The sequence below is a fragment of the Coffea arabica genome, chromosome 2c (assembly GCF_036785885.1).
Source record: "Coffea arabica cultivar ET-39 chromosome 2c, Coffea Arabica ET-39 HiFi, whole genome shotgun sequence".
NCBI classification, from domain to species: Eukaryota; Viridiplantae; Streptophyta; class Magnoliopsida; order Gentianales; family Rubiaceae; genus Coffea; species Coffea arabica.
Window position 1 is genome coordinate 69,647,505 of NC_092312.1, and position 13,630 is coordinate 69,661,134.

At 36.7% G+C, this 13,630-nt stretch overlaps 1 protein-coding gene across 27 annotated transcripts; it reads right to left on the reverse strand.

Moving 5' to 3' along the window:
- Nucleotides 1-607: 607 nt before the first annotated feature.
- LOC113727590 (uncharacterized) lies at nucleotides 608-13,332 on the reverse strand. Of its 27 annotated transcripts, none has more exons than XM_072076253.1 (9): nucleotides 13,008-13,332; nucleotides 10,129-10,251; nucleotides 9,201-9,278; nucleotides 6,814-6,846; nucleotides 5,949-6,069; nucleotides 5,202-5,244; nucleotides 3,331-3,555; nucleotides 2,570-2,669; nucleotides 608-1,414 (listed from the first exon to the last, which is right to left on the reverse strand). In XM_072076253.1, the coding sequence occupies exons 7-9, from the start codon at nucleotides 3,508-3,510 to the stop codon at nucleotides 1,158-1,160; spliced, it is 537 nt and encodes a 178-aa protein (XP_071932354.1). In that variant the 5' UTR covers nucleotides 3,511-3,555; nucleotides 5,202-5,244; nucleotides 5,949-6,069; nucleotides 6,814-6,846; nucleotides 9,201-9,278; nucleotides 10,129-10,251; nucleotides 13,008-13,332; the 3' UTR covers nucleotides 608-1,157. The 27 variants fall into 27 exon arrangements, with proteins under 27 accessions (XP_071932354.1, XP_071932361.1, XP_027107639.1 ...); XM_072076260.1 differs by lacking the exon at nucleotides 5,949-6,069 and adding an exon at nucleotides 9,578-9,967; XM_027251838.2 differs by having other exon boundaries at nucleotides 5,202-5,341; nucleotides 13,008-13,331.
- Nucleotides 13,333-13,630: the final 298 nt, after the last annotated feature.

A 13,630-nucleotide genomic window follows, 5' to 3' on the forward strand; every position in this document is an offset into this window, starting at 1 on the left:
TGGGGGTATAGGGACCCTCCGGGCTCCCGCCCTTGCCCGTGCCAAAGAATTGTAGGCATATTAAAGACGCTGTGAGCTACTTTGTTGGCTCTTTTAAGTTCTATCCGAACTTTTTCAAATCTTCCGTATGCTCCATCACAATAATACAGGGGATGATCAAAACGGGAATACAATAGAAACATACAAGACCTACTCGTCTCATTCTGTTCACAATCTCATAAAGAAATATACATATATATATATATATATATATAGACACACATATATATGTATACATATATAGACACACATATATACATACATATGTATATTTCAAGTGCAAGATTTCGAATATCTAACGTAATTTTAAATCCTTTCCTGATGACCAACTTATCATAAGTCCCTTTCTGATGACCAACTTATCATAGGCAAATTAGCTTCAAATCATCATTGGCATATATATAGATATACACACACACACACACACACACACATATATATATATATATATATATATATATGTATATGTATATTTCAAGTGCAAGATTTCGAATATCTGACGAAATTTTAAATCCCTTCTTGATGACCAACTTACCATAGACAAATTAGCTACAAATCATCATTGGCGTGGGCTAAGCATCTCATGCCTGACATAACATTCAAAGCATCAAACTCGCTTCAAATTCAAAAGTTAAAATGTCACATCTGTAAAGTCACAAACTTCATGTGGCAATTACACCTTTTTGTGTTGGAACAATTACATGAACAGTACCAGCATGAATTGAATACAAGTAGGACCAAAGCCCAAACTTAGGTGAACATTGCAAGTCTGAAGTTCAAATTATCTTTCCAGACATGGATGCCCTATTATCACCACCAACCTAGTAAAGCTTTCCAGTGTGTTGTACCAGTCATTCATAATTGCTCAATCAATATCAGTCAGAGTTGTGATTTTGCTGTTGAAGTGTGCTACTTTTGACACACAGGATTGTCGTCCCTTATCATTCGGTTAACTTGAACTTTAAAGAGCTTGATTTTTCTTACCTCTGATCCCAATTGAAGTACAGAGTACAAGGAATTGTGGACTCAAAATGATGGACCAATCTTGAAGAGTCATTTCAAGCAATCCCCCTCATTTAAGTTTTAACATAAAACTAGGCAAGGGGTACCACAGCACCTCAGTCATCCGGAAAACCTAGAAAACTGTTTAGAAGCTTGGCAACTGGAGCTGCATCACCAGGTTGATATGGAATTAGAGATCCCAAATCCATATCAGCAACGGTTTGGTAAAGTGTTTGGGGGCGAGCACAAAATAAGTGTTTTCTCTCTGCCAGTTCTTCTGCCAGCTCACTTTGATGATTGTCCATTAAATCTTCATTTACTACCACAATCAAAGGTTTCTGTAAACGTAATGTCTCAAATATGCTCCCTGACCCTGAAAAATTATGGAAACTTGTTAAACATTCATCTAGTCATTTTCTTTTCAGCTAAGGGGCAGTCAGATCTGGTCAATCATTGAGATTTGTCTGACCTCTATCCTTGATGGCTTACAGTCTGATTAATGTAAACATCCACAAGAATGTGTTGCCAAATAGGAAAACAAGTATGTGCTTGGAGATAAGCTACAAGTAAAGGCAAAACTGAGGGGTAAAATGTAAGAGAGTGGTGGGAGTACAAGAAGAAGAAATCTTCCGTACAAATGTGGCAATTAGTAGGGTAAATGCAAGCTTAAGTATCTTAATATCCATGGCTTGGATGGAATAAATGAGGGCAAAAAGTGTATAAATAGGTAAATACAAATATATACAGGTGTAGTAATTTTCTGACACAACATTTGCAAAATCAAAACTTAATCAGCAGCAACACACACTCTGTAGTTGAGTACAACCGGCATTTTCTCGCATAATAGATCCTAAATTTAAATTAGGGACTGAGTAACACAACATTGAACTAGTAAAACAATTGTCAACAAGCCAATTGAACAACCTTGAAACATGTAACATGTTTGGTATATTAGCATTATTCATTCAGTGATGCTTTGTATTTTGTCGACTTCATGAAACAGACAACATTTGCAATACCATCTTACAACAAAAGTACAAAATACAGACAAAGTTGAAAACAAAATTTGAAGCATGAAGCATTCTGCAGCAGCCATGAAATGACATGTTAAAACCAAGTGAAATATCTTTTCAATTTTATATCAATATAAAGATGGGAGTTGATGGTTTTTCACGATAAATGCAACACCAAAGATCTACAGTTGTTCAGTTTGAACCTCCATTGTGGCCGTACTTTATGATATTGTACTGGATAGCACATAATGTCCTAAAGACAATTAAGAATCCAGATAAGCTTTGGTACTCGAGAATTATGCATCTGTAGAGGTGTACTATGCATATGTAAAGGCACCTCTAATTATTTAACAATGCCACCACTAGCTACTGGAAACATGCATTAGTTATAAATGCAGCTGTTTTTGCAACTAATATACAATGGGTGAGAACTTTTAGTCTGAAAAGAGTCAAAAGCAGATGCAATTTAAGTACAAAAACTAACATAATGAAATTGAAATAAGATGAGCATTTACCCGCATGACTGATAACAAGAGATGCAGATCTCAGATAGTCAGTGATGCTTGATGAAAATGTGAAGCAGTCTACTTCCAGAGACCCATTTTCTCCAGTAGACTGCAAAAAGAAAAGTTTAAGAGAAATTAATAAACAAGTAACAATTAGTACAAACTCAGAAGAGAAGGTTTCGAGTGTTAAAGAAAACTTTCACGTCTATCCTTGGTATCAAAGAACCATTGTCTAAAACTAGGAACTACTTTCGCCAAGAAAAATCAACATATAAGTAGGCAAGATATTCTAGTTCTAGTTTATTTGGCTAACTCATTCTAAACATCACTATATATAGAATGTAGTAGTTGCAAGATTCAATGTCTAATGACCAACTGCTCTATCAGATTGGAGTTTTTGTCCTAGCCAGACATCTAGGAGACACATATTGATTAACTGGCAGCGTTCAGGCTATAGCAACATCTAAGACTTAACTCTTTCGTTTCAGCATACATTGAGGACTTCACTTATATTTAACATCCGTTTCATTCAATTGCTTAAATTATTTAAGCATTCTCCAAAGAAGCCATCTCTTATAGGTTTCCCAACTAATCTAGACTAAAATTCTAGCTAAAACAAAAATGGGATTGATGCAATAACTTTGGCTATATTTTCTTCCATTTTGGGTTAAATGCTGAACAATCAAAACAACTAATAAACAACTTAAAATCTAAAACAACCTTGTTTAGTGGAGCAATCAGAGTAAAGGAAGCAAAATATTTACAATTACCTTTGCAGGAATGTAGGAACCCCGACCCATTTGAATCAGAAGGTGAGTATAGCCTTTTTTGAAAAGTTCTTCCTTAACTTCCTGAGTATCCACTGCTCTAACTAAAGAATCAAAACAAGTTGTCCCGACTGTTACAAAAACCGTTCTCCTTGATTTCAAATCCTCATCTGCCTCGGCCATTTAAGAGTTCTTCAAGTTTTTCAAGGCAAGACTAAAACCTACAACCTGTCCCAAAAAGGCACATGATTTCTCACATATTCAAAATCAACATGCTGCCATTGACAGAGGAAAGAAGGAAAAAGAAATCAACCATAAAAATCCGTTAGAGGCTTAGTATACATCTAGTCATCCCAAAAGTTTTATTTATAAAAATTACGTGCAAATTCAGCTCAAAAGGCAGTGAATTACCTAGGAGTTAAAGGTACAAAATTTCAAGTCGACTAATCCATCACATACTCGCTATTTCTGCCAAAAGAAAACTTCTAAATGTTCTCCAAAACTGATAAAAATTCAAAGATGAGAAACTCATGAGCCTTAATGTTAGTGGTCGAGGAAAATCCTTTTCAATCAACCAGCATTCATTCTTGCTTGAGCGCAACATAGGTCACAAAGATTATATGCCTCGACAATGACACTACCACTAATTAAGAGCCAAGAACGACAAATCATGTAATTCACTACCCTATGCTTAATCCATCTATCAAGATTGTGTCAGGAGTTGCAAGTTCGAATGCAACCACCACCTAGACCATTACCAATCTAATATCATCTCCAAAAGACGCCACAACAAAATATTTTCGCAGAAGTTGTTCATGAAGATTTATATTGAGAGTATTACACAAACCCAAGCAAAGGCCTTGGGTCCTTACAGCAATAGCATGCATCTTCTCCATTAGAAACTACTGAAACATCCCACCATAATCATGATCAAATTAAACTGGGTAACTGGATGACCATTACCTTTATAAACTTTATCATCATCACTTTCTTGCAACAATCGCATTGGCATGTGTATTCAACCATATCATAAACATAATTATACTCACTCCCTTATTCTCAATTTATCCAAATAAACTGCAGTGAGAAGGCAACCTCAACATCAAATCCAGTAGATCACATTACTACCCTTAAAACCAAACAGAGAATTGCATGAAAATTGCCTTTTATGTGAATAGAACAAAATGAAAACATATCATTTAGAATATTTGAAACATTTATGATTTAATTGTGTATGCTCTGTCAAAAAGTTTCATCTCAAACATTACTAGGAATTAGAGTATCAACTTTAAAGGGGCAAGCGTTATTGACACGTACCATAAAAATTTAATCTTTCTGCCAATTTGCACATGAATTAATAAAACATCTTGCCAAAAAGCACCACAATTTAGAAGTGACTGTCTCAGATTGTGTTTCCCCACAAAATTTGGGCAACAATTAAGTTTTTAACAAGCTTCACAGCAAATCATGGGCCGAAGAAAGTATTGGACAGGAAAATCAGTGTTTTCTACACAGATGCTCTTCTAACTTGCCACTAGAATGGTAATTCAGTTCATTTGCAAATGAAACCTTTCCAATCCACACAATCATGTGTAAGCTGCTGCTAACACTATGACCAGTATGCAAGAAACATAAGCACTACAACCAAAAGACCCACAACTCCTAGTCTTCACAGTAGCCAGGCTCATGCAATTGAAATGCGATAACCCCAAAAACTCAAGTTAATTAGCAAGCCCAAAAGCTTTAATGTAATGAATACTGACTGGAAACCGAAAAACAGAGACAGACCTGTTCCCACCTAATTATTGAACAATTTAAGCACACAAGGAAACAATAAGAAAATGAAGATATCAGGAAAAAAGATGAAGCTTTACCTGCAATCACTTGCCAGCAAAATTCCTCGCTCGATCTAGGGCTCTGGGTTAGGCAAATATAGGAGGGATTTAGACAGAGAAGATGGATTTAATTGAGTAGTGATTAGAACGACTAGGGGAATGGGAGGCGGTGGTGGCAGCTGTAGAGGAAGGAAGGAAACGATGAAAATGATGTTATGGATTTAGGAAGGGATGGGAGCAACCAATTATGAGTAAATTTCACTAAACAGTCAATAAGTTTCATCGGATAAATGGTAAGATTCATGAAATAAATGGTAATATTTGGTACTAGAGGGGAAACTTTTTTTAACCACTACAACTTACCTTTTTTCAGATTGAACTTATCATTTTTAGTCTTTACTGGTTCTTTTGGGCCTTGCGCTATGCGCAAGAGTGCCCAAGATCTACTTAAATCAGCTTAAATCAAAAGTTAACCAAAGCATGTAATATTAGCAAAACAATGGTCATAAACTCATTCAAATGATTATGGGTTTTTCTAATGGGTGCTCTTAGGACACTCATTAACACACCTAATATTCACATAACCTAACATATATATGCATATACTAATATTTACTAGTTTTTTGGGCCTTGAGCTTTGCGCGAGCATGCCCAGGTCCTATTTTTAATAAAATCAAATAAAAACATGTAATATTAGCAACATATTGGTTATAAACTCTCTTTATCCATAATACATCGAGCTATTTGAAATCAAAATCACTAATTAGTAAGCACATGATCTATTACTTCAAGAATCAGCGGTTCAAAGTTCAAGGTTCCAGTGCTAATCAAATTCTAGTACTGAACAAGATTCAGCTGTTCTCTGTTGCCTCAAATTGCACTCCGTCACAAAAAAACAAGTGTTGACCTGAGTTCAAATTGCAAAAAAGGTTATTACATTATTCAAGATACAGCCGTTAACTTGCACAAATTTTGAATACAAAATTTAAAACAAGAACTATCTTGAAAAAGGGAAAAAAAACAGCATCTTAATTGTGATTCAATCAACTGACAACCCTTAAACAGTGTCAAACCAAAACTATGCAAATCCACAATTTTAAAACAAGAAACTCTAACTTGGGCACTTGAGATACAAAATGTTCAAGTTGTTAGTGTGGTAGTTCCAATCTTTCCACGCACACTCTTTACTACGTCATTCTTTTCAAATGGCCAAAGAACGTCCTCCAAGGCCATACTGACCAACCAATCAACATTAAAATGACACCTAAGATAACTAATGCAAGAAAAATAGCAGGAATTTCTTGAATCTGTCAATAAGCTGCGTAAAATAGTTGAAGCATAAAATCTAGTACAATAATACACTTCATTGAAGAATCTCTATCAGTTCTAACCAAAAATAAAAGCTACACATCCACGCATGCACAGTGTTATGCGTTCCAAATGCAATAATAAAAAAATCCAGAAAGAAGTAAAAAACATATCAATGTATCGGAAATGCCAATTAAGGTATTCACCACCACCTTTCAAACCAACGAACAAAAGAGAATCGCTAGCAACCAAAACACAAGTTGCTTTGCAAACAACAGATAATTCGGGAGTATGCCTAGTACAGAAGTGGACAAAAGTTTCCCAATCCACGAACAAAACAAACCTCAGGAGATCCAAATGCAATTCCAATGAAAGCCTGCCACAGTTCAGAAGAATCACAATATATAATTGATTAGATTATTGGATAAATTAGCTATTCTATCTTAACATCTTTACAATAGTCACCTGCAAACAAATGCACAAAAACTAACCAGAATTTTCACAAAAATCTTTAAAGTTTAGCATGTATTTCATGTAAAAAACCAGGACCGAGAAAGGCATGGCCGCCGATGACTAATGATGTACCAATGTCCACATGACCAAGCGCATCATCTTTGATACTTGAAACTAATATGCAAGCTCAAGTGCTTCATGGCCAGAGAGCAGATTAAGGCAGTTCAGATACAAGTGTAAATTTTTCCCGGCTACATATATAGCATAGTAAATTACATCTCCAGTAATTGCTATACTACTCTGAATGGAGCACTGATGTACACAGAAAATATACTTAGAAAGCTGACTACTATAGTCATTTTATTGTTGAAGAATTGCAGTAGCTTGATCTGATTGATCAAATGACTAGCTTAGGAAATTATGCAATATAGGCATTAGGAATCCCCATTTCAGCAGGAATGCTATTATCAATAACCTTCACAGCTTTGTGAATTTGATTGGCTTGTGGCACAAGTGCTTTCTTGACTTCTCAGAAAGGTCTCCAGAAGAAAACACATGACAGTAGTAGTCACCACTTTTCTTCCTTCTGCAGAAATCCTCCTAAATGACCCTAAACCCATCGACCATCCTGACATCCTTCCTTGTTCAGCATAACAAAAATCAGTTTTCTCAAAGTTGTAATTATTTCCTGTCCACTTAGGTGTTGGATTTGACACAAATAGAAGTTTGGGTCAACTTTCATAGATCTATGGTGATTATAACAGCAAACAGCCGATTGCCTTTAACAAGAAGAATGCATCAAGTTTTCTCATCCAGGGATGTTGATGCTTATGTTTGACCAATCATCCTCAGGCACCATTCACATGACATTTACTTAGAATTGAACTACAATGGTCATGGCTTCTAACTATTTTGCCACAGTAGTCTTAACAAACATACATCAGATCAGTCCTTTAAAATCAAACTTAAAAACTGTAGTAAAGGTTGTGCTAGAACTATCCATACGCTAAGCCAAGCCTAAAATTCTCATCACAAATGACCTGTAGGGAGAGAGTAATTCTTGCATCTAAATATTAGAGATTCACAAACATGCTCCAGCAAACCATTTTTGCCACACACTATTCTCTATTTACATACTCCACTTTCTGCATTCTAACTATTAACTTCACCACCCATAGACATCTAATTCTGCTGAAGCACAAATGGCAAAACTGAAATGGAGATAGTACACCATTGATGAACATAGTAAGTGACAACAACTGCAGCCTTGTGTAATGAGAGAATATTGAAAGAGAGAAGTATGCAATACAACAATCTTGTTTGCTGTTGTAATTTGCATAAGATACTTACCATTTGAAAAAGATGCACATTCTTTTAGGCCTATTTGAAGCAAAATAATTATGCACAAAATTAGTGGTAAAACTAACAATATTTTGTTTGGTGTCAAACAGCCAAGCACAAATCCCCCCCCCCCCTCTCTCTCAAAAAAAATAAATTTCATAAACTATCATTCTTGGCTATAGAAAGTATTGAAAAAGACATAGTGGAAAAGACTTGGATTCAATTCCAATACCTACAACTACTGTTTTTGATTTATTATATTCACTGTGAGGTTTTTGGTCCAACCATCTTATGTTTGTATTCATTGCTCTTAATCAATCCTCCAAATTTTCATTTAAAACATCATATCATTGGAACTTGTGTTTGGGATAAATAACTGATGATATCATATATTATTTAGCTAAAATCATTATTTCATCCAAAATGGTGCCAACTTGAAGAGTCAGAAATATATTCACGCAAGTACGATAGTGTCCTCTCGACATCTTAATTCTTAACACAAAATACTGCACAACTATCAATTTTTTTTTTAATTTTTTTTTTTTTTAGGGGTGTCCCGCAGGGAGTGGACCCCGCAGACTATTCCCCACCCTCCACAACTTGCTGGCAGCAAGGTTCGAACCAGGGACCTACGGCTCCATCTTCAGCAACCTCAACCGCCAGACCAAGCCCCGGAGGGCGCACAACTATCAATTTAACTTTTCACCATAAGAAAGAAATTATCAACTGATGGAAGTTTCATGCCTAAGATAACTCTATATGACATATCTAAGATAATCCAAAATCCAGATGATAGTTATATGCATGTGAAGTATGAAGCCATAGGTTGATAATATCAGTTTCGAAATTGAAGACCAAATAAGCTTTAGCATTTAAAAAATTTCAGATTTCAGAAACATAGCACATTAAATTACACAAATTGGCAAGTTTACTAACCAATTTTGAAGTTTCCATTAAGAATCACTGAATCACCAAAGGCGGCTTGAAGCACATGCAATTTGAGATTTTCAAACCCTGCATAGATCATACCAAAATACTTTAGCACATAAATTGGTCAGAACACAAATCATGGGGTTAAATATTCAATCAATTAAATACAGGTACAGGGGATTAAAGATTCATTTAATCACACACAGGTAAAGCTTCAGTATGTGTTTAGATGGTCATTTTTAAGCATTATTTCTTAAAGCTGCGTAATTCCATGGGCAATTCATATCTCTGGCAAAACTGTTTTCGCAGATAAACTTCAATATTATACTGAAAAGGTACTTTTTGGAAAAGGAAGAGTAAGAAGAGTGAAGAAGCGTACAAACCTTGCCAATCTCACAAAAGATGGTAGCCAGGAAGAGAGAGGGATCGAGCAGTATTGAACAGTGGCAAAAGATTTTAACCACCAAGAACACAAGATGGTGGAAGAGAAAGAAGGTGAGGGGAGGGTGTATACCAAGTGCTTGTGAAGGAAGAGGCTGCCTCCTACGCTTATGCGCAAGCGAAGGGTGCCATGTGTCAAATAATCAAGTAACGCTTATTGGGAAAGATGTCCAAATACTTAAAATTTTCTGGGACTTGCACCAATATACCTACCAGCTAGAACCTAAGAACAATCAAGTGCAACTATGCTTAATATTCAAAATACAAATTAACAAATAGCTAACAAGCACAGTAATTAGTAGACCAAAATCTTCAATCTTTCAGCCCAGAAGCTACAAGAATAACAAAAAACAAAAAATAAGTACTCTTAAACAACTACATCAGTGAAATTCATATCCAGAAGAAGATCATTGTAACAAAAACAAAGAGTTATGGCAGCAAACATGGAATCAAAATTCAGCCTTCACAATGAAGATTAGATATACACAAATACCTCATCAATAGTATATAGAGAAACCTCTCTAAAACCTTTTGCTTTATGCTTGACCATCCACCGACTGGATTAACAGAGAAAGCTCATCTCTCCCCTCCCTACATACCTTGCAAATAAACGGACCTAAATGGAAAACACAGAAATGCAAGTAGCCTCAGGTCCACTACATCAAAGTGGGAAGAAAGCTTGATGTGACCGATAGAATGCTCTACTTAAAACAGAACATTAACCCAAAAAAGAAAAAATCAAATCACATCCCATAACCAAGTGAGATACCTCCAAATAATGTTTCATGTATGACGAAAAGGATGTATCAAGAAACTGTAGAAAGAGATAAAAGAACAATAAAGCCCACCAAATCAAATCAACTGAGTCTCATCAATTTGATCCAAGGCGAAAAGCCCCAATATTAAATCAAAGCTTTGGGAATCAAGCTGCTGGCCTCAACTAAAGAAATACCAGAATGAGAGCAAAACTGAAGCAGTAAAATTATAATTGGTTGGTTCAAGGACAAGAGAAGGGGAGCATAAAAAGAAGGCGGTGGCTGGAAGAAATTTAATTTGTATCTTTGATTTCAAAATTGCGATGTTTCTAGGAGAAAGAAAGAACTTGGCTGGTATTAAAAGGAATACTGAAGTCTAACAAGTGTGGACGGGGAAGAGGCGGAAGGGTGGAAGAAATTTGAGAGAGGGGGGGAAGGTTTGCCTCGGCCCACGGGAGGGAGAAGAAACTAGGGCTGCAAACGAGCCGAGTCGAGTCGAGTTTTGGACTTATCGAGCCGAGCTCGACTTAAAAATAAGCGGGCTCGAGTTCGAGCTCGAGCTCGACGAGCCTAGAGAATTGAGCTCAAGCTCGACTCGACTAAAAAACACTAGGCTCGAGCTTGACTCGATAAGGCTCGCGAGTTAAAGCTCGATTTCTGGCTCGCGAGCAACTCGAATCGTGAGCTCGAATTTTTGACTCGTGAGCAGCTCGTTAGCTCGAATTTTTGCAATTAATCTAATAAAAAACATCATTTTATCAACTTATTCCTAACCAAATTATGAGCATAATCATAGCTTACAATTCATGGTTACAATTGACCATAATTTTTCACATGATCATAATAAATAAAGGCCTACAAATTTTTCACTAAATACAATCATAAATTTAGAAATACATACCACATAAAAGTCTAGAATTTAAATGCCCAGCACTTCATACAAGTTCAACATTCTCGGTCACAAAGTTCAATATCAGAAAATAAGTAAATAACAACCAAAAGCAAGCCAAGAACTTCCTACTACAGAAACATATCGAACTACAAAGTACAAACTAAGCACAATCATTGAGGTCACGAACTTCTTCTCTTCCTCTGATCAGCAATAGAAACATATTGAACGTGGATAAGTTTGCAATTGGCAATGGCAATGCCAGGACGTGGAGGGCCCAGTCTGAAGCGCAAAGAGTCACAAAGTTTTAGACAATCTACAAAAACGGCAGCTAAAAATCCTGCCCAGAATTCAACTAATGAACAGCCCAAACAATAAATTAAACAACAACTAAAAATCATCTGAAAAAAGGGAACTAAACCAGCCAAATAACTTCCATTTTAGTTGCAATGAAACCAGCCACCAAATAGATCATATACACATATAAAGAAACCAGCAGCCAAATGAATAAAGAGACCAACAGCGCTAAAAATCCTGCCCAGAATTCAACTAATGAACAGCCCAAACAATAAATTCAACAACAACTAAAAATCATCTCAAAAAAGGGAACTAAACCAGCCATATTATGAAGTATGAACAAAGGAAAATAACAAAACATGATTAGACAGCCATCGTTTACTCTCAAACATTCAATACTATAAATCACATAGAACTAACGAGCTTGTGGTTTTTAATTCTATCAAATTTTCTATATTAAATCATCCCAAGCAGAAAAATATCAGCCAAGAAAAAAGTGCAAAAACCAGCCCAAACAGCTGATTAAACAGCCCCAAAAAAATAGCACTTAACTGCAAAAAAAAAAAGCACTTAACTACAGAAGTTCCCACCTGGAAAAAAAAAGCCAATGATATGTTGTTTTTTAGTGGTAATCAAATCAATTGTCCTGGGCAGTGTGCTTTAATATACCACAGCTTTTGATAGATGCAATACAACAACCACCGCAATTAAGAACAATTTAATGTCTTGTCTGTTTAGACAGCTACCTTCATCCATACACTTAATATGACCTTACTAAGATTGCACCTGCCGGCCACCTGACAATAGAACAGAAGGAACGAAAGAAGGGCATGATAGACTAAATAAAGCAGTGCACCATTTCCAGGACCTTAAATCTGGACGTTAATTTGAGAAAGGATTGCCCAGCTTCTCCACAAGGTCGAAAAAGCTGTTCTTTGACCAATTGATACTACTACTGTGGTAGTTGCAGCAAAGTGAACTGAGCTTCTCAACGTTTAGAATTTTATGTGTAAGCAAGATTCCATCGAAAAAGAAGACATACATAGAAGGAACTCCCCTCAACGTGAAGCCCGTCAAACATGCCATCAAGCACTTGCTGAATTAAAGTGAAACATTAATGGCACATGGATTCTCTAGAAGGACAATTGTGGACTTGCCAATTTAGTCCAAGATCCGAACAAATATGAGTAGCGCCAGTGTCAAAAATTGAAGGGAAAAAAATGGGCAAAAATGAAATGATACCAACTTCAAATTACACAAATTCCTACATTCACAGCCTTCGCCGTCTCCTCATCTGGGTCGAACTTAAAATTGACAATGAACTAGAATGAAACACCACAAATGCCGTTACGTCTATAAACATTTGCACTAAGGAACTCGGAGAGCAAAACGAGAACAGAGGGCGAGAGGTTGGAAGACGTCGAAAGATACCTGAGAGCCGCCGGTGTTATTTTGATGGCGATGGGTCCGAATACAGCTGGGCTGAGGAGAAGAAGTCGAATTGCAGGCGATTAACTTTACAACGTGGCGGTGGTGGCTGTGGTGGCGGTGGCTGAGGCTGAAGGGTGGCGGTGGTGGTGATGGCTATGGTGCACTCGTGGCGGCGGTGGCTAGAATATGTTTGAGAAAGTGTGAAGGAAAGATGAAAGAGAGATGCGGGACAGCGGAAGAGGAATTAGAAATGCAATTCAATTTGGGGAAACAACTTTTGCTCTGAAGTCTGAACCTCGGCCCTCTGATGCTTGAATTCCAACTTCCAATTTCGAGCTTAGTAATTAGTTATACAAATAGGGGTATTTTTGTAATTTCATAAGGCTCGTCGAACTACCGAGCTTAATTTCATATGGCTCGAGTTCGACTCGCTTTATAAACGAGCCGCTCGAGCTCGACTCGAATTCGAGTTTGACCGAATTCGAGTCGATCTTTGACTCGAGCGGCTCGCGAGCGGTTCGATTCGTTTGCAACCCTAGAAGAAACTCATAGGCGTATAATAGGCATATGAGGGTAAAATGGTAAAATTAAGCAAAACCGCAAGTGCCAGATCCTGCACATTT